Raw genomic sequence first — 18,540 nt, 5'->3', positions numbered from 1 at the left:
TTTTTAAAATCCTCCATCATCATCATGAGATATGATTTTAAATCAGAGACTTGCTTTTCCAGTATGTTGGAGTATCCAGGGCTTGCTGTGGTGGGAGAACTGGGTTTTGATTATGCCAGGTAGCCTTGGTTTCTGTTGCTTATGTTGCTTATGTTTTTGTGCTTGCCTCTTGCCATCTGGTTATATCTGGTCTTAGCTGGTCTTACTGTCTCTGAGTGTGGCTTGTCCTTCCTGTAAGCCTGTGTCTCAGCACTCCTGGGAGACTAGTTCTCTCCAGAAGGAATTTGGGTATGGAGAGCTGTGGCACAGGGTCACCTCTGGGGCACAGAAAGAAACCGGAATAATCCTGACCCTGGCTGTTCCTTGGTTCCTGTGTCCCGATGACTCTGGGTGGGTCCCTTTTGGGAGAGGAATTTGAGCAGAAGTGGTGGTTTTACCTGTGCTCTCAGGTGTGTCAGCACTCCTGGGAGACCAGCTCTCTCCTAGCTGCATCCATGGAGTACCAGCTCTGTGAGAGGCTCTTTGGTGTGCACTATCTTATAGCCACTACAAAAGTACGTTGTGCATCAGTCTTACAGATCTGTTTTGCATCAAGGAAACACCATTTTCTTTTTTTTTTTTCCACATTTTTAGTGCTTCTACCAATTTAGTATGTTTTATGTATGTGTGTATGTAACGTGTGAGTGTAGAGTCTGTATATAGCTGTATGTGGGGTGCATGTGCCCGTATATACATGGAGGCCAGAGGAAGATACCAGCTTTTCAAATTTCAGAGCCTCAGATATCCTGCTCTGTCATGCTCCACTGTATTCCTTTGAGACAGGGATAACCGAAACACACCACAACCAAAAGCAACTTAGGGATGAAAGGGTTTATTTGACTTCTACTTCTAGGTTACAGTCCCTCATTGTGGGACTGAATAACTGGTCATCACCAGCCAAGAGCAGAGAATGAACACATACATGCTTCTCTATGTTCCCCAGACAAAGAATGTTTTGATCATATGCTTTTCCCTTCCCCAACACCTCCCAGATCTTTCTCACCTCCTTACCCACCGCCTTCATATTCTTTCCCTCCTCCATCTCAAAAATCAATAATAAAACCAAAAATCAAAAGAAACAATGACAAAAAATATTGAAATAAAACAAAGAGCCTACCCCCACCTCCCTAGCCTGTTTAAGTTAGTCAGCTACTCCTGGGCACGGGGCCTGACCTGGAGTGTGGTTGGTATGCCCTGTAACACTTCATTGGAGAAAACTTATTTTCACTTTCCCAGTAGGCATCCATTGCAAATAGCTTTTTGGTTAGGGGTGGGACTTATGTCTACTTCCCTTCTTCAGTGCTGTGATTTTGTCTGGCTTACACCTGTGCAGGTTTTGTGCATGCTCTGTAGTCTTTATGGATCCATATGTATTTTAGCCTTTTTATGTCTGGAGGACATTGATTCTTTGGTATCATCCACAACTTGTACCTCTTAAGACCTTTCTGCCTCCTCTTCATATAGTTCCCTGAGCCTTGAGGGGAGGAATGTGATACAGATACCCTGAGGACTGAGTGCTTCAAACTTCCTCCTTCTCTCTGCACATCTATTGCAAGAAGATGCTTCTCTGATGAGGGTCAGGCCATGCACTGACCTATAGGCAAAACAGTTTCATTCGAAGTCATATTAGTGTCCTATTCCTTTAGCAGAATAGTAGTTGGTTTTCCCCTAGGCACAGTGACTTAGCGTCAGATTCTTGGCCACTTGTACAATGTCAGCTGTGCGCTCCATCTCATGGGGCGGACCTTAAACCAATCAGAAAGTGGTCGGTTATTACCATAGCATGTGTGCTACTATTACACTAGTGTGTCTTGTGGGCAGGTCACACCTGCCTATTCATGTGGGTTCTGAGTTCAAGTACTTATGTATGCAGCAAGTATTCTCACCACCTTTGTAGCCCTTAATTTAGTATTTACATCTCTCTCTCTCTCTCTTCTCTCTCTCTCTCTCCCTCCCTCCCTCTCTCCCTCTCCTCTCTCTCTCTCTCTCTCTCTCTCTCTCTCTCTCTCGACAGGGTCTCACAATTTAGATCTGGCTCCTGAAACTAACTTTGTAGAACAGGTTGGCCTAGATCTCACAGAGATCCACCTGCCTCTGGGATTAAAGGCATGTGCTACCACGCACAGCAAGCTTGGTAATTTTTACATTTAAACTTTTTATTAAGCTAGAACATACATGTAGGAAATATTCATAAGGTCATGTGTGTATAACTTGATGGATTCTTACATATCATATACCTGAATGTCTGCTGCCCGAGAGGTTTCCCAGTACCTTGCCAGTCAGACCTTCACATCTCCTGCATAACCACTACTGACTGTCCTGAGAGCATTTTTGTCTGCTCCTGGCCCTCAGATACTTGGAGTCATATACTTGACCTGCCCTTTTTGATTTTCTACTGATACTCTCGACGGTGTTCTGGCTGGGCAGTGTTCCTGTTAATGGCTTTACTGTAATTCAATCCTTTCTCCTGATGACAAGCATTTGGTTTGTTTGGAGATTTTGACATTTGCAAATGAAGACAGATATTCTAGTACACACTTGCATATAAGTTGTATCTAATCTCTATAATTAGAGCATCTACACTTACATAAGCATTTGTACCTTCCTTTGTTCATCTGACGCTAAGCACAAACCTGTGAGTTAGAAGAGGTATTTGGGGATAGTTTTAAGATGGTCAGGTCCTTGCCCAAGGCTCCTAAGAAACCAGCCAAGCTAACATTCTGGCTGTTTTCCACCCTGGGCTGCACTGTCCCTCTGCTGAAGTCTATCTTTACGAATGAAATAAGCTGTTTATGTCATTTTGGGTAACCTTGTGGTTTTTTAGGCCAGATTTCATGTAACTCATGCTGGCTTTAACTTGCTGTACAGTAGAGGGTGACTTTGAACTCCTGATCCTGCTTTCTTCACTTCAGATCAGACTACCACATCTGGCTTTGTTTTGTTTGTTTCTGTTTTCTTGACTTTTGTTGCTGTAGTGTTGGGGATTGGACTCAGGGCTTTGTGCATGCTAGACAGTGTCTGCACACTACTGATGATTGATTTACAGGATCTGTAGTCACCAGACAGTGCCCAGTAAAAGCCTTGGGAGTTTGTTTTGAGACAAAAGTCTCACTTTATGGTCCAGGCTAGCCTGGAACTCCCTGTGTATGCCTGGTTGGTTTGGAACTCCCAGCAATCCACTTGCCTCCACCACCAAGCGCTGTCATTGCATGTGTGAGCCACCACAGCCATGTGTTTTTAATATGGGTGTTGATAAAGTTCTGGTTGTTAGCTTTTAGTCTTAATGGAGAACTAAGACTAGCAGTTCCTATGCAGGGGTTATTGATTCCATGTCTCTGAATGTGGCCAGCTGAGTCTGGTGTACTTAGAGATAGTACTGTTTATTCATTTCATAATGATCTTTAGATAAGGAGGCTTTTTGTGGTAATGCCAAGGAAATGATGGCGGTTTGAGGAAGGGGAAAGCATGTCACCCAAGTGTCCATTCTGGGTTTTCTCCACTTCAGCATATTGCAAAGGAACAGAACAGCAGAAGACAGGAGGGACTCTTCCCCTTTCTGCTGCAGTCTGAGACGTTGGTTCTTTGATAAAGCCGGCCAGTCCTTGAGTGCTGGCTTTCTAGCTTGCCTGTCACCGCACAGACTAGAGATTACTTGCTGATAAGACTGACAAGGAGTGATCTGTGGAAGAGACCAGCCTTGCCGGGGCTTTGGGGAGGATAAGGAGGCAGCACAGCCTTTAGCTATAATCTGCTTATTCAGAAACGAGAGCAGATTTGTCAGGGAATCAGCCGCAGATGTTCCGCGCTTGGTGGAAAGTGGGGCTTTTCTTTTCTCCGTTCTTTCCCCTGCTGCTCTGCTCTTCCTAGGAGTTTGGCCACATCTCAGAGATGTACCATTTGTGTTTAATCATATATACCACAGCCATACCATGCAGGCAATCCTATCTCAAGTTATCCTTTAATTGTACTATGAAGAGGCCTTGCAGGGATGGAGGCTGTGGGAATTGGAGCTTTTAGAAGATGAATGCCACGATGCAATAGGACTTTTCTAGATTCATCCAGGAGTACCTACCATGTTTCAGGTTTCTGAGGTGCAATATGTAGTGGGCTGCTGCCCTGGGGTTTGTCATCTCTTTGGGAGGTACTGGTTATTTGTGGCCCCACAGGGTATAGCAAGAACCAGCTGTACCTTTTATTCTTATCACCCTAACTCAGTAAGTCTCAACTATGAATCTCTGATATGTGGAAAGTGTCTGTGTTAGTGATAGTGAGTGGGAGGGCTGAGGTAGGAAGTAATCATTATAGTATAATAATCAGGACAACTATGAAGATTAAGTTAAGAATCAAGGGGCGAGCATAGCTTATTTTTAACCTTTGACACAATAAACCATGACACAGTAAGCCATGTGCAAAACTTCATTTATCTGCATTTGGCTCTCAGATATCTTTATTAATATCACCCAGAATAAATATATAGTATCAGTGAAACCTAAGCTGCATTACAGTTTTGTTCAGACTGTCTGCCCTGGATTTTCTCTCTGATCGTGTTGATCTCAACTCTGTACAGAACCTAGTGGAGGGTCTCCAAAGGACTATGGGAAGATCCATAATGTCCTTAAAGAATCTCAGTCAAAATGGAGATCAACAAGAAGTGAGGAAAAAAGCCCAGGGAAGAGAAGCTGTCAACAGACTGTCATGGCTTCCATCCCAGTGCTGAGAATAGAGCCAGTGCGTGTGTGCATGCATTCATTTGTGCCTGAGCAGAGCATGCTCCTGGGACGTGCTGTGTGCAGCCTCTTATTTAATGGGAGACTATGCTTTACAGTTTGTTAAGGAGAAACTTTTATCGTACATCCTGAGTTTCAAAGGTCATGGTCATCCCCATGGTTCATAAAAACAATGGGGATTCATAGGGAAAACAATTCCTGCTAGTTTTCATGTTAGGAAAGCAAGAAACCTGCAAGTACATGTTTTCTCTGTTGCATGGAGGCAGGGTTGAACTGGAAGGCTTGCTTACCACACAGAACAACAGAAAGCCATGCCCATCCCCACTACCCCATTTAAAATACTCCAGAAGGCTCATCTCACCTTACCTGGAGTACAGATGGTACAGGAAGTCACCTTCTGTTTTGGGACAGTAGGTTTTTAGACTACATTTTACATGCAGCTGCCACATGCCCCAAAGTCTGAAAAGATGCCCTGCTTTTCAGTCTTGGGGCGGGCCAGGGTGAGGAATGATGTTCAGATAATTCCCAGAGCTATTCAGTACATTTAAAAGTCTGAATATCTCTCTGGATCTTTAACAGACTCGTCAGTGTCTCTGCCATAGTTCACCGATGTGGAGTATTTTCATCAGCCTGTTTTCAAACTATCTCTAATACAAACAGAAGGATTTTCACGAAAGATCAGACAGCCTCCCAAGCTCACCCATTTTGTTCTCCGTTGATGTTTGTCCTCAGTTTCGTTCAGGAATAGATGATTATAATCTTGCCAAATTCTTTTGCTCCTTTCAAATGAGACAAGATTTTATCTGGGAAAGGGGTTTTATTATTTTCTTAGTCTGAACATGCCAGTGCACCTGGTAGAAGAAGTGAGATATCGGGTGTGCGCATTCTCGTCTTTACCAAGCACTGATATTTCCTTCTCCACAAGAACTTTGTCTGGTGAGAGTCAGTGCAGACTCGACCCTCAAATCGAGCCTCGTGTTAGGAGACCGAGGAGCACTTGCTGAGCGCCTGCATCTCAGAGCCTTTCTGGGTTTGCCTGTTCTTTTTGTCAAAAAAGACAAAAATGATCATGACTGACTTGATTGTCATGACTGACTTTCTGTTTATAGTTTCTGGCCCCCAAAGACAAAGCAAAAGAAGATACAACAGGACTTGAAGAAGGTGGTGATGTGGATGATCTAGTAAGTACTTTAAATATGCGCCAGGTGTTTAAAGCTTGAGTTGTCTGAGTTGTAAATACAGCCACCAAACCTGTTATTGTAGACGTGTTTTTTATTTGTATGTTAATTTTACACACACAAGACATGCCTTGCACTGTTAATTATTACCATTACAAATTTAATCGTATAGGTAATTTCATAATGGGAATTCCTGTGTTCTTTGGTTTCAATTATAGTGTTCATTCAGATTAATCCTCTCCTCTGAAGAGCTAAAAAAAAGAGCCTATTCCCTTAGTAGAAAATGTTATAATTTACTGAAATTGTCCTTAACCAGAAATAAGCGGTGTAACGTGTAGTTTGTGTGGGTTGACAAACACAAACATCCTTTAAAAAGCCCACTTCCTAAATGTTCTCAATTAGCTTAATAGAAACAAAGCAGACTGATAGGCCTTTGAAGACGCCACACCATGCCGTGGGTGCTGGGGAGCTGAAAATGTGGGCTTTTGCAGCCGTGTTTGGGAGAGCCATGACCTTCAGTGTCACAGGGAAACTGGGGGGATGACCACACTTTGCTATCAGCCTTTTTGTGGAAAAGTTTTTAGGGCTTAACTGAGAAGATATTTGGTGTTTAAGTCCTAAAATAGTTGTCAGAGAATACCAGTACAGGTTTGTGTGTAGCCACCAGTACAGCTTTCATTCACTCTTTAACTAGAACTGCAGGTCTGAAGGCAGCATGGCTCCTTTCTGAATATGCTGTTCTTGTTTACAGCTGGACATGATATAGATCATGGATGTGTGGGGAATCCGAGAGTGCCAGCTCTGTCTTGCTGAGAGATCCAGCAGCATCCCTGAGGCCATGCAGGGGGACATGAAGCTCTGATCACCATCCTAGCAGACAACTTGGGAGTGAGTCACTCCAGGTCTCTACATAGTGACCACAAGCACATATATTACAAGGAATAACTTAGACCCTGTTCAAATTTATAAAAAATCATTATTTTCTGATTGGTATATCATTTCTTGTGTGAAGTCTCATTCCTTTTGGTATATTATACATATGCATAGGAGTTTCTGGAAAGTAGACTTCCTCCTACCCTGATGTGTTGGTGAAGAATCAGTCCGGTGAGGTTAGTGGACTCTCTTGGAGCCATGGCATGGCCCCGGGTGAGATTCTCAGCCCTGTTTCAGGAGTTATTCACTGGGTCTGCCTAAGAATGACTCATGCAGAGGGAGCAGCAGTGCCTAGTTTTTACCAGGTAAGCATGTGGGGAAAGTGACAAGTAATGGCTGACCTTGAAGCATTTTCACCACCACTTTAGCTTGTTCAGGTGACTTTGATGAGTGGGAAGAGCAGCACAGTCACCCTGCATGTCAGTTTGGGAATAGCAGTGTTCTTGTTAAGAGAAGGCCTTTATTCAGCTCAGTCTCTATCATATTGACAGAGGACTCACTGTGGAGCCCTGGCTGTCCTGGAGCTCCCCAGGTGACCAAGCTGGCCTCAGACTTAGAGATGAGCCTGCGTTGCCTCCTAGGATTCACCACACTCAGCTCAGGTGCCTGTTTACAGCATCCCCAGCAAGGACAACTAATGGGGATGCCTGTGACATACTAAGACAGTCTTCCATTCACAGAGTTATAGTTTCATTCCTTAAGGTCTAATGCACTGTTCTCTCCTCCTGAGTATGACTCGGGAAGTTTGGCCCTGTACGTGCCTCTTGCCTTCCTCAGCCTGGGGAATTCCCTGTTGGTAACATCTGTCCTATCAAACTAGAAAAACGTTTGAGTCAGTTTAGCCTTATTGATAACCTGTGACTTTTCTTTTTAATCATGTATGCATGTGTTTGTCTGGATGTGGGCATATGTATGTGAGTCCAAGAGCCTGCCAGAACTAGAAGAGGGCATCGGATCCCCTGGAACTGGACTTACAGACAGCTATGGGCCACCTATTGTGGGTGCTAGGAACTGAAGCAGCTCCTCTGCGAGAGTCCTGTGTGCTCTGCACTGCTGAGCCATCTCTGCATCCATCACCCCTCCTTGTGATGCTTTTTTTTTTACTTAGGTTACATGTGTAGCAGGAAGAAATGAGAAAGAGTAAATAACACGTAACGTCCACATCTTTTTCTCGTAGGCACAGTGACGTGCTGTCGACTCCATGGAGTATACTGTTGTGAGTAGGTGGGTTGCAGTTTGGATTAATTTCATTTCTGAGAAATGAGATTTGCAGGTCTTCAGAACACTCAGGTTTTGTGCTGACAACTTGCCTTGGAAAGCAATAGCACTGAGCTGTCATCCATCAGCCACAGACAAGGCCTCAGAAGCGTAGTGATCATTATTTGGGGGTTTCTACCCCACCTTAGATCATTTAGTTCCCAAATAAAGAACACAAAACTTTTGTATTCATAATAAGCCTTAAAGCATGGGGCTGGGCAGATATCAACCGTCTGTGCTATTTTATCTATTTCCCTGTCAATAATTCCAAGATATGACTTGCCATGTTCTATCTGGGTCGCTCCTATTCCATCAGCCCAGCCCTCGTGGCCATGAGCTCACAATCTACCTAACCTACCTATCCCATGGTGCCTTCTTCCTCCCCGCCTCCCCCGACCTGCATCCTCCCAGGTCTATGCTTCAGCCCCAAACCCTGAAACAGAAGCCCCCCTACCTCTCTTCTGCCTAGCTACAGGCTGTAGGCATCTTTATTCAACCAATAGTTTTAAGTTAAGGAGCACCTTTTGAGCAGCAAAGTTAAAGCAATCTCTTGCATTTCAGCTGTGGATAAAATGCCTGGAAAAGACAGAATCTTCCCAGTGAAAGGGGGTTCAGCAGTGTCTATGCAGAGGAATAATGGAACAGGCATGGCTGACTGTGTCGGGGAAGCAGCCCCCAGAATTATGCCCTGTCTTCAGTACACACACATTCCTCAGGGCCACCTGCAATATGGCAGTGGTTCTCAATCTGTAGGTTAGGGTCAAATGACCTTTTCATAGGGGTTACTTAAGACCATTGGAAAAAGAGATAAATATCTGTTTTATAACAATAGCAAAATTACAGTTATGAAGTAGCAACAAAAATAATTTTATGGTTGGGACTCACCACAACATGAGGAACTGTATTAAGGGGTTGCAGCATTAGGAAGGTTGAGAAGCACCGTGACATGGGATGGATGAGGGAACCGAGAGGGGCTCTGCGATGGGGTTAGTGGGATTTATTACCTTTTCAGTATGCTAAAAATTATATCATTGGTAGGGCTCATGAATGCATACTGTTATCAGGAGATAGTCTTTGGCAAACCAAGGAAATAAAGCTTATTTTGAAGCAGAACTCTTCATTTCAAAACAGGTCTGATTCGTTGGGTAAATGTTTTGATGATCTGCCTGTGTGGGGTGGTGGCGGGGTGACGAGGCGAGTGTGAGGAAGGCCACACTCTGGAGGGGCAATGCAGTTGGTGAAGGCTGTATCATAAACTAAGGCAGGGCTGAGGGGATGGAGCAGGTGAAGAGGACAGTGTGCATCCTCTGTAGGGGGAGTGGCCTCAGGGAGCAGGGAAGCCCAGGCATCCAGGGGCATCCTATCCTTCATTTGCAGTGGGTGGTTACGGGCAAGTCTTCATGTTCTCACCAGCTACACAGTATACTTGTTCTTGCCATCGTGTTTGGAGTTGATTATTTGAAAGTTACAGATGAACATTGTGAATTGATCTCACAAAAGTGGCAAGGATGAAAGGCTGCCCAGGAGAGTCATGTTCGTGTTATATAGATGCCCTGCTGTTTAAGCCTGGAACCATTTTATTCTCCTTAAGAGTCAGAAAGAAATCCTCATGCTTATGACCAGAACCAAGCATCTGCATAACTGTTCACAAGAACAAAACAAAGGATGTGCACATAAGAGCTGATCCAGCAATGCACAAAACATAATGTGCCCAAGATGTCTGCTGTCCTTCACAGTATTTTGTTTTGTTTATTGTCTTTGTGTTTTCAAGATAGAGTCTCTGTGTAGCCTTGGCTGTCCTGGAACTCATACCAGGCTGACTCAGAGAACTCAGAGAACTGCCTGCCTCCGCCTCCCTGGTGCTAGCATTAAAACTGTGAACCATAGCTCACAAACTGCCTTCCAAGCTGTTGCTTTGAAGGTGACTAAGTGAGCATACACTGGGGCAAGATCAAAAACACCAGCCCCCCCCCCCCAATTACATCTTTTCCTTATGGCTGCATCATTTTTTGTTTATTTCAAGAATGTGGAGTCTGTTACTAGAGTTAAGACTCTTCCCTCTGTGGGGTCTTCTCCGCTGATTTTGAAAACAGGAAAGATTTTCTGTTCCTTCTCCAGTAGTGTTTGCACTCTGGCTAGAACAGACTTATCCTGGCCCAAGTATATGATATAAGCATGAAATTTTATTTATCTCTACTCTGGTAAGAATAAAAGGTTGAAAAACATTTGATTTTTTATTAATTTGTGCTGACAGGATTGGGAGTGGGTGCAGAAAGCCTTCATGGGACGTTTTTGAAGCCAGATGGTATAATAGCCCCGCCTCACCTGGGGAGTATGAAAGGAGCCCGGAGGCTCCTGAATCTATGTCATCATTTCTCTGCAGCTTCAACAACACTCAAGAACAGTCTTGGTCAGCACCAAGCCCCTGTGACCTGTGCCCCAGTCCTGGCCATAGAAGATGAATGGTGTTTGAACCATCCTGAGGAGAGAACGGACACTAGGCTGGAGGTCAACATCAGTCTCGGGTCAAATGAAAGGCTGAGGAGTGAGCTAGAGTCAAAGCAAGGAACAGCCAGCCACTGATGACTCCGGGGTCACATCAAAGGGGCAGGCCTGAAACAGAGTCTCCTTCATGTGTCTGAGGGCTGTGGGGGTCATTGGGGGCCAAGGGGATGTCCCTTTCTTAGGCCATCAAAGCTCATGGAAGGTATGGTACTTAAAACTCGAATTCTTGATGTTCTTCCGAGTAACCCGGCCACACACGTGTTTCCTTTCGAGCAGGCTATGCCAGTGGCTTCATGCTTCACAGCCATTGGCCAGTGGCAACTTCTTACACTTCACACATCACAGGTACTCTCAGAAGTCAAGGGACCACGGCAGATAATCCAATGGATGCGTCACATGCTACAGAGACAATTTGAAAGTAACTTACTCAGTGACAGCATAAATACATTTTGTACAAATGACATTATTTCCATTTCAAAGGGGCCTTGTTCTTCAGTAGTAGAGTTCTATAGTAAGTCACTGGGCTTAGTGCTAAGTCCCTTTCCCTCCCAGGGCTTATGTTGATTTAAGGTAGCCCAGGACGATTGTCATTCTTCCTATCTCTATTGGATCTGGTCACCATGAAGTGATGAGAGGGACAATATGACCTTTGGAAAAACTAAAACTTCGATGGATCCAATAGCCCATTTCAAAGGATGTTTTGAAATATACTGTTATCCAGATCTAGAATTCCATCAAAGATGTTAAGGGGGAAAAGGTGGTGACCATGTTACTTTGCATTCCAATTTAAAGCAATTATTTACATCTATATTATCCCATCCCTCTCTCTGCACGTGCCATGGATGGAAGTTAGAGAACAACCTGACGGAGTTAGTTCTCACCTGTGTGGGTCCTGGAGATCAGACTTAAGTCACTGGGCTTAGTGCTAAGTCCCTTTACCCTCCAAGGCCTCTCACCAGTCTGCATTCCAACTTTTAAAATGTTAAAAGTGTTACAAGATATAACAGGGGAAAAATTTGTTCTGGAAGGGGAAGGAATGCAGTGGCCAGCTTTGCTGGGGTCTCGGCACAGATATTACCTTTGTAGATAGATCAGTCAAGTACTTTGGCTGTAGATAAAAGACTGCCAACTAACACCGCCTCAAGCAAATAAAGCCCGATTTCCCCTCATTGCAGGAAGTCTGGCTTAGGTGGCTGCCAGGAGACATATAACCCTGAGCAATGGAAATCCTGAGATTCTCTTTTTACCCCATCTCTCTTTTCTTGTTGTCTTCTCCTCCTCCCCTTCCTTCCTTCCTTCCCTCCCTCCTTCCTTCCTTCCTTCCTTCCTTCCTTCCTTCCTTCCTTCCTTTTTCCTTTCTTCCTTCTTCCTTCTTTTTCTTTTTGGTAAAGCAGAAAAGGTGAGATAAAGCAAAAAAAACAAAACATTGGTGCTGTTAGTGGCCCTTATTCAGCTGACCTCTTTGAGTAGAAGCTTGTCATGTGTCTAATTCAGCAGAAAGGGATGCTGGGAAAGTGGGAAGGCCACATTATTTAAGCCACTCTAGTTGAGACAGTCCAGGGAGACATGAGAGCAGGAGAGGATGCCTGGGTACCAGCGATGGCTACCATGCATTTTAAGTCAGTTTTATGTTGCTGTCAAGAATAGCTAAGATTGAGTTATTTCTGAAGAACAGATTTCTTTCTTTCTTTCTTTCTTTCTTTCTTTCTTTCTTTCTTTCTTTCTTTCTTTCTTTCTTTTTGCTTTTTCGAGACAGGGTTTTTCTGTGTAGCCCTGGCTGTCCTGGACCTCACTCTGTAGACCAGGCTGGTCTTGAACTCAGAAATCTGCCTGCCTCTCTGCCTCCCAAATGCTAGGATTAAAGGTGTATACCACCACTGCCTGGGCAGATTTCTTTCTTATAGTTTTGGAGCTAGAAAGTCCACAGCAGAGGAGCCTACCTCTGGCAAGGGCGTTTTTGTGTCATCCTGTGACTTGGAGGCAGAAGGGCAGGCAGAGGGGAGAAGATTAAACTCATCCTTTACCAATGAGAGAAGCAAGTGAAGGGGCTGACCTCATCCATTCATTGGGAACCCGTTTCTGAGGGGTCATCTCTCAGCTCACTGCACTGAGGATTAGGTTTCCAGCATGGGCTTTGGATGACGCATTCAAATCATGGATCTCAGAAGTTGTCTAGCCATCTAGACTTGAGCTTTTCTGCACATATGGTTATGGGTAGGTTTGTTTGTGGCTTAAACTCTGCTCATTGAAGTAACACTTCCCATGGAGTCAGCCAGCAGCAGCAACTCCAGGCCCTCCCAGCCTTCCTGCTCCACCTGTCTTTCCTCACACACTACACGTTTGCCAGAGAGTCTACTGGAAGGAGCTGGAGCACTTCCCACCATCTGTTGTGAGGCACAGGACTCCAGGAGGGATTGAGAAGACATACTCGGTCCCTCTTACAGCCTTTCTCCTGCTGCCACAGCTAGAGTGCTTTCAGGAGGCAGAACGGCCCTTTCTCTGACCACTAGTGGCATAGGGAAAGCCTGTCCATGGCAGTAACAGTGGTTGGAAGAGCAGTAAGAACAGACATGGAGCTTCAGTTCTGGAATCCAAGGTTTCAAAGCTACTTGATAAGACCATGACTTTTCTTCCTACGTGCTTGCTTCTAAGTGTCTGCCAAAATGGACACCTCCATGACCGAGTCCTGGTGGCTTTAGAAGAATAAGGATGGAGACAAGATCATAGCCATGCACACTCTTTGTCTCTTGCTATGTGATGGGTGCATCACGGAGTCATCTTGGGGTTCTGCCAGCAAGCTACAGTTCTCAGACCTTACACTTGCAGGACCATGATGCAAGTGTAAGGCATTTTTCCACCCTCTGCTCCTGCTCTATCCTGGCTGTTTGACCTCGGATAAATCACTCAACCATTGTCAACTCCCGTTTCTGCAACTGTCAGACAGGATTTATGTAAACTTGACATCCGAGGTTGCAGGGAAAAATGAAGGTGAACGGCATGAAATGTTTGATACAGAGGGAGCACCCAGTAACATTTCCTACTATTAGTCTGTCCAGTTCTCTGTGCATTCTCTATACCAGCATCTATTTGTCTTAAAGTGCCTTGCTCTGCTGAGCGTCACATGAAGTAGCCAGAGACCACAGTACTCACCTCTGATCCCAACTTGCTCTGTGCATTTTCCCCCGAAAGATCCGTTTTCTCTAACAAAATGGGCAGCTGCCCCTCAGGGATGCTGGTGACAATAGAATATAGAGGAAAAGAACCAAAGATCAGTTGGGCTCTCAGCTGATAAGGAAGAGCTTTGTATGTGTGTTTCAAGTACTTGAACCTCAGCGGGCCAGCCATGGACATATCCCTTCCCCTGGCTCCTTTGTTTAAAGACAACCCCACCCCCAACTCCCTGAGTCCTGGATCCTCCAAAAGTGTCAGGGTTGGATGCCTTTTATGGGCCATTTTTATTAGTGTCCTGATCGAGGCTTAATCACCACTCATAAACTGCTATCCTCCCACTGGCAGAGAGGGATGGGAAGTATGATTCTAATTAGGAGTTGAAGCAGAGAGGGCATCTGGAGTTTCAGGAGAGGAGTGGGAAAGGGAAGGAGGGAGAGAGAGAGAGAGAGAGAGAGAGAGAGAGAGAGAGAGAGAGAGAGAGAGATTGAGAATGTAAGCGTGATAGCTGAAGAGCAAAGCTAACCCTCTGGCACATGTATTACACATACACGAGCTCTCCTTGCCTGACATACACATCCATATTTCTTTCCTCACCCACTTTTTGCCTCCTAGGATATCATTCACATTGGATTTAGAGCCCAGTCTATTCCAGTAATCCTCTTTTAACTAATTACATCAGCAGATACCCTGATTCTTAGTAAGGCCACATACTAAGGTACTGGGTGTTAAGATGCCAGTCAACATAGCTTTTGGGGAGTATACAATGCAACCAATGAAACTTTATCTTGCCTGCAAAGAAAAAACTGCAGTTAGAAAAAAAGATTATGTGTGTGTGTTGGTGTTATGTGTGAGGGGAAGAAATACTTCTACACACACACACACACACACACACACACACACACACACACTGTGGAGAGGGAGAAGGAGGCTGTGTTTGGGAAGTATGCATTTGTATCGGTTGACAAGCTGAACTCTGAAATTCTCTCTTTGTAGATAAGGCCCAAGCGTGTGTGTCTGCCCACCTGTGCATCTATACCTGGGCATTAGCTTGCTGTGTGAGAGCTGGGATTATGTTCATCCAGAGTAAGCAGAAAAGGCCACAATGCTGAACTCAGGGTGTGTTGAGTGTGTCTGCATTTACTGAGAACATGGTCAGGGACACGTGTTCTGTGAGCATTGGTTCTTGTTTACATCTTGTATCTTTGTGTGCTTTTGTTCATGAGTTCTTGACTGTTACGAGTAAAGAGACCGTGTAGTCTTCACCTTTCCTGAACCCACGATATGGCCCCATCCTCTTGTGTTTCTCCCTGTGGGTAGATGTAGGCTACAAGGATCTTACCCCATGCAAAGGTTGATGGGAAGGAAGGGCCCTATTGATTTTCCTGTTGCCTACAAGAAGGAATCCACGCATATTCACTTCTACTCTGTAGTCTCAAGTTAATAAACATGCCTTGAACACCTGCTGTATCTACACTCCTAGGCTCTCAAGAAGATTAGAGTTTGAAGAATAAGCATGGCTTGTGCTCAGAAGTTCATGAATCGGTAGGGTGAGAAGTTCACAAAGCTGTGAAAGAGGCTTGGGAATTGCCGCAGAGACACTGAAAAGGGGATTGGCTTCAGTCTTGATTCCGGGATGCTGTCTGGAATTGGCAGCACTTAAGATGAACACTAATGGTACAAAATTTAATTAAGAGAGAGAGCAGGCTGCTGAAATAAAGGACACAGCAGAGGTCAGGGCAGCCTTACAGAGGGGTAAGTGGTTGGCCTGGAGGTACAAGTGCATGATGGGAACTAGAAATGAATTCCGCTACAACAATTAGTTCAGCTAGAACAATTATCTCTGGAGACCCTTGATTCTGATGAGAGAAAGGGATCAGGTAGGTACTTCAGCAAAGTTCACAGAATAGGGTATACTTCAGTAAAGGGTCACAGTATAGAGTGGGGTGCAGGGCTGTCCTTGGGGGAAGGATGCAGGAAAGCCATGCAGAGGCTGCTGTAGTAGCCTCTAAAAGAGGTGATGAGGGGCCAAACCAGGGTGGCCCTTGAGGAAGTAGAGATTTCAGATGGCTTTATAGCCACTGTGTATGGGACTCCATTTCCTCCATCCCTTTCTGGCTCCTGAGAACCTCGGGGGAGAGTGACCCATTGTCGAGGGCATATGCAAAGATGCACCTTAGACACATGTCAGTCTGGATTAACAGGTCTCCAGCTTCTCCCCTCTTCTCTGAGAACAGGCCACCCACCTGATCACCATCCCTGGACTCACCTGTCCCCATTCCTACCTCAGCCACATTTCTCCCCACCTTTTTTCTTTTCTAGAAAAGTCCTTGTACTCTTCCACCAGCTGTGTTCTTCAGGCTCCTGTAAAGTTCTCACTTGTGTCCTCATTGGTTCTTCCCTGGGGAAAGGAAGCCATTTTAAGTGCTGTCTTCTTGGAGCTGCAGGTTGGCTGGCCCTCCCACCCTTTTGAACTCAAGGAACATTTACTGAGCCCCCCACAGCTCCCTCCTGTCAGTCTCTTCCCTGGCCCCAAACTCTTCATAGAAGCTAGCCATTCAAGGGTGCTAGGGAGGGCTTCAGACTGCCCTGAGACAGCACATCCAGCTGTTGACATCACCTGTAGAGCTCAGGCCTCCCAACATGCAAATGGCAGGCCTGTTACATCAGAGCTAGGGAGCCAGCAGAAGTAATGTTTAAGGATTCTCCAGCTGGCCAGTATGGAGGATCACACTACTCCTAGTTCTCAGGAGGCCAACACAAGAGGATTGCACCAAGTTTAAGGCCATCCTGGGTTAGACCATGTGTCAAAAAAAAAAAAAAAATTACAGCCAGACAACCAAACAAAAAGGATCTTGTGATAGTGTTAATTGTCAACTTGGTAGACATTTTGGGAGGATTATCATAATTGATGTGGGAAGAGCCATCTTTGCCTCTAAAGATTGCTTCTAAAGAATTCTTTAGACATGGAATTCTAGATTATATAAGATGGAGAAAGAAAGCTGAGCATCATTCATCTCTCTCTGCTTCCCGATTAGAGATGTGATGTGATCTGTTGCTTCAGGTTCCTGCTGCCTGGACCTCCCTGCCCTGACTGTACCCCTGAACTGTGTCCTAAAATAACCCCTTGAGATGCTGTTGTTAGGGTATTTTATCATGACAGATTCTTAGGGTATCTAAGACAGATTCCCAGCTGACTTCACATACAGCCACTTTCGGGAATCCCTTTAGTGTTTTCTGTCTACTCTTGGCAACAAATCATGTGTTTCTAGAATTGGTTGGCATCTGAGTTGGTGGATTAAATGAAGATCCACTCTCATCAGTGTGGACAGACATCATCTAACTCATTGAGAGCTTGGTAGAAGAATGCCTTGATTTAATAAGCATCAGAAGAAAGAGGTGGGGAGCAGTGAGGTAGGGGAAGTTGGTATTGCACAGGCAATCACCATGTTCTCTTACCTTTGAACATTAGCACTCTTCACAGGCCTTTAGATACCACACCAAGCCGGGCAGTGGTGGCACACGCCTGTAATCCCAGCACTTGGGAGGCAGAGGCAGGCGGATTTCTGAGTTCGAGGCCAGCCTGGTCTACAGAGTGAGTTCCAGGACAGCCAAGGCTATACAGAGAAACCCTGTCTTGAAAAACAAAAAACAAACAAACAAACAAACAAAAAAAAAAACCAAATAGATACCACACCAATGGATTACTTGCTTGTCCAGTTTGCAGATGACAGATCATGGGACTTCCTGTCCTCCATAAATGTGTTGTCAGTATTTAAGTTCTGCAGCGAGTCTCTTCAAATTAGTAACTGGATTCTTGACTTAGAATGAATGGCTCACCCTGCAATTTCCCAACTCTACAATGGTGTGAAAACATACTTATTCAGTAGAAATTGTACTTGGAAGTTTGAATTTTATATTTTTGCCTAGATTGGTGATATGTACCAACATGATATTCTTTCTTTATTATGTACAGTGGCAGTAAGCCACAATTCCTAGACAGCATGAGATTGCAGAGTCAAACAACTGATACTATACAGTTGATAAGTTATGATGCTTGGTGGGTTTTCTAGTCAGTTTTGCATTACTGTAACGAAATATCTGAGGAAGCCAGCTCACAAGAAAAAAGCATTTTATTTTACTTTACAATTTTGGAAGTTTCAGTTGGTTGGTCCATTGCTTTGGGGCCTATAATGCAGCAGTATACCATTACAGGAAGTAAAAGAAACATCTCTCTTCTTGGTGGCCAGAAAGCAAAAAGGGGAAGGGGCTGGGCTATACCGTTTCAAGGACATGCTCCCAGTGACCTAGTTTTCTCCCACTGCTTAGAGTTCTAGCATCTTCAGACAACGCCACAAACTGGTGACCAAGGCCTTTAGGAGACAGTTATCCAAGCCATTAATGGTTACTAAGTGTATTGTCAACTTAGAATGTTGTTTACTGGTAACGAACTTAACAGGACCTAACCCCATCACAAAGAACATGTATCTCACTTGTCTACTTTTTGGAGAACCCTGAAAAACACAGAGGAAAAAGTTGGTAGTTCTCTGTGCCTGAGCCCAAAGTCCAGAAAAGAGGGGGAAACTCTGTTGTTTGTTTGTGTGAGGTTTTTTTTTTTTAATTTTTGTTGATGTTTTTGTTTTTTGAGACAGGGTTTCTCTGTGTAGAGTTGGCTATCCTGGTACTCACAATGTAGACCAGGCTGGACTCAAACTTAGAGATCCACCTGCCTC

At 44.6% G+C, this 18,540-nt stretch overlaps 1 protein-coding gene across 2 annotated transcripts in view; it reads left to right on the top strand.

Annotated features, from left to right (window-relative positions):
- Xrcc5 (X-ray repair cross complementing 5) overlaps window positions 1-6,942 on the top strand; it is a 96,384-nt gene extending 89,442 nt beyond the window's left edge. For both annotated transcript variants that reach the window (XM_034498568.2, XM_076931709.1), the window contains 2 exons: window positions 5,876-5,947; window positions 6,696-6,942. In XM_034498568.2, coding sequence (XP_034354459.1) covers window positions 5,876-5,947; window positions 6,696-6,710 — 87 coding nt within the window. In that variant the 3' untranslated portion in view covers window positions 6,711-6,942. The remainder of the gene's footprint in view (window positions 1-5,875; window positions 5,948-6,695) is intronic.
- The last annotated feature ends 11,598 nt before the right edge of the window (window positions 6,943-18,540 follow it).

Source organism: Arvicanthis niloticus, chromosome 3, assembly GCF_011762505.2.
Source record: "Arvicanthis niloticus isolate mArvNil1 chromosome 3, mArvNil1.pat.X, whole genome shotgun sequence".
NCBI classification, from domain to species: Eukaryota; Metazoa; Chordata; class Mammalia; order Rodentia; family Muridae; genus Arvicanthis; species Arvicanthis niloticus.
Note: the sequence above shows the minus strand (reverse complement) of the source record. Positions and strands in the feature narration are given on the sequence as shown.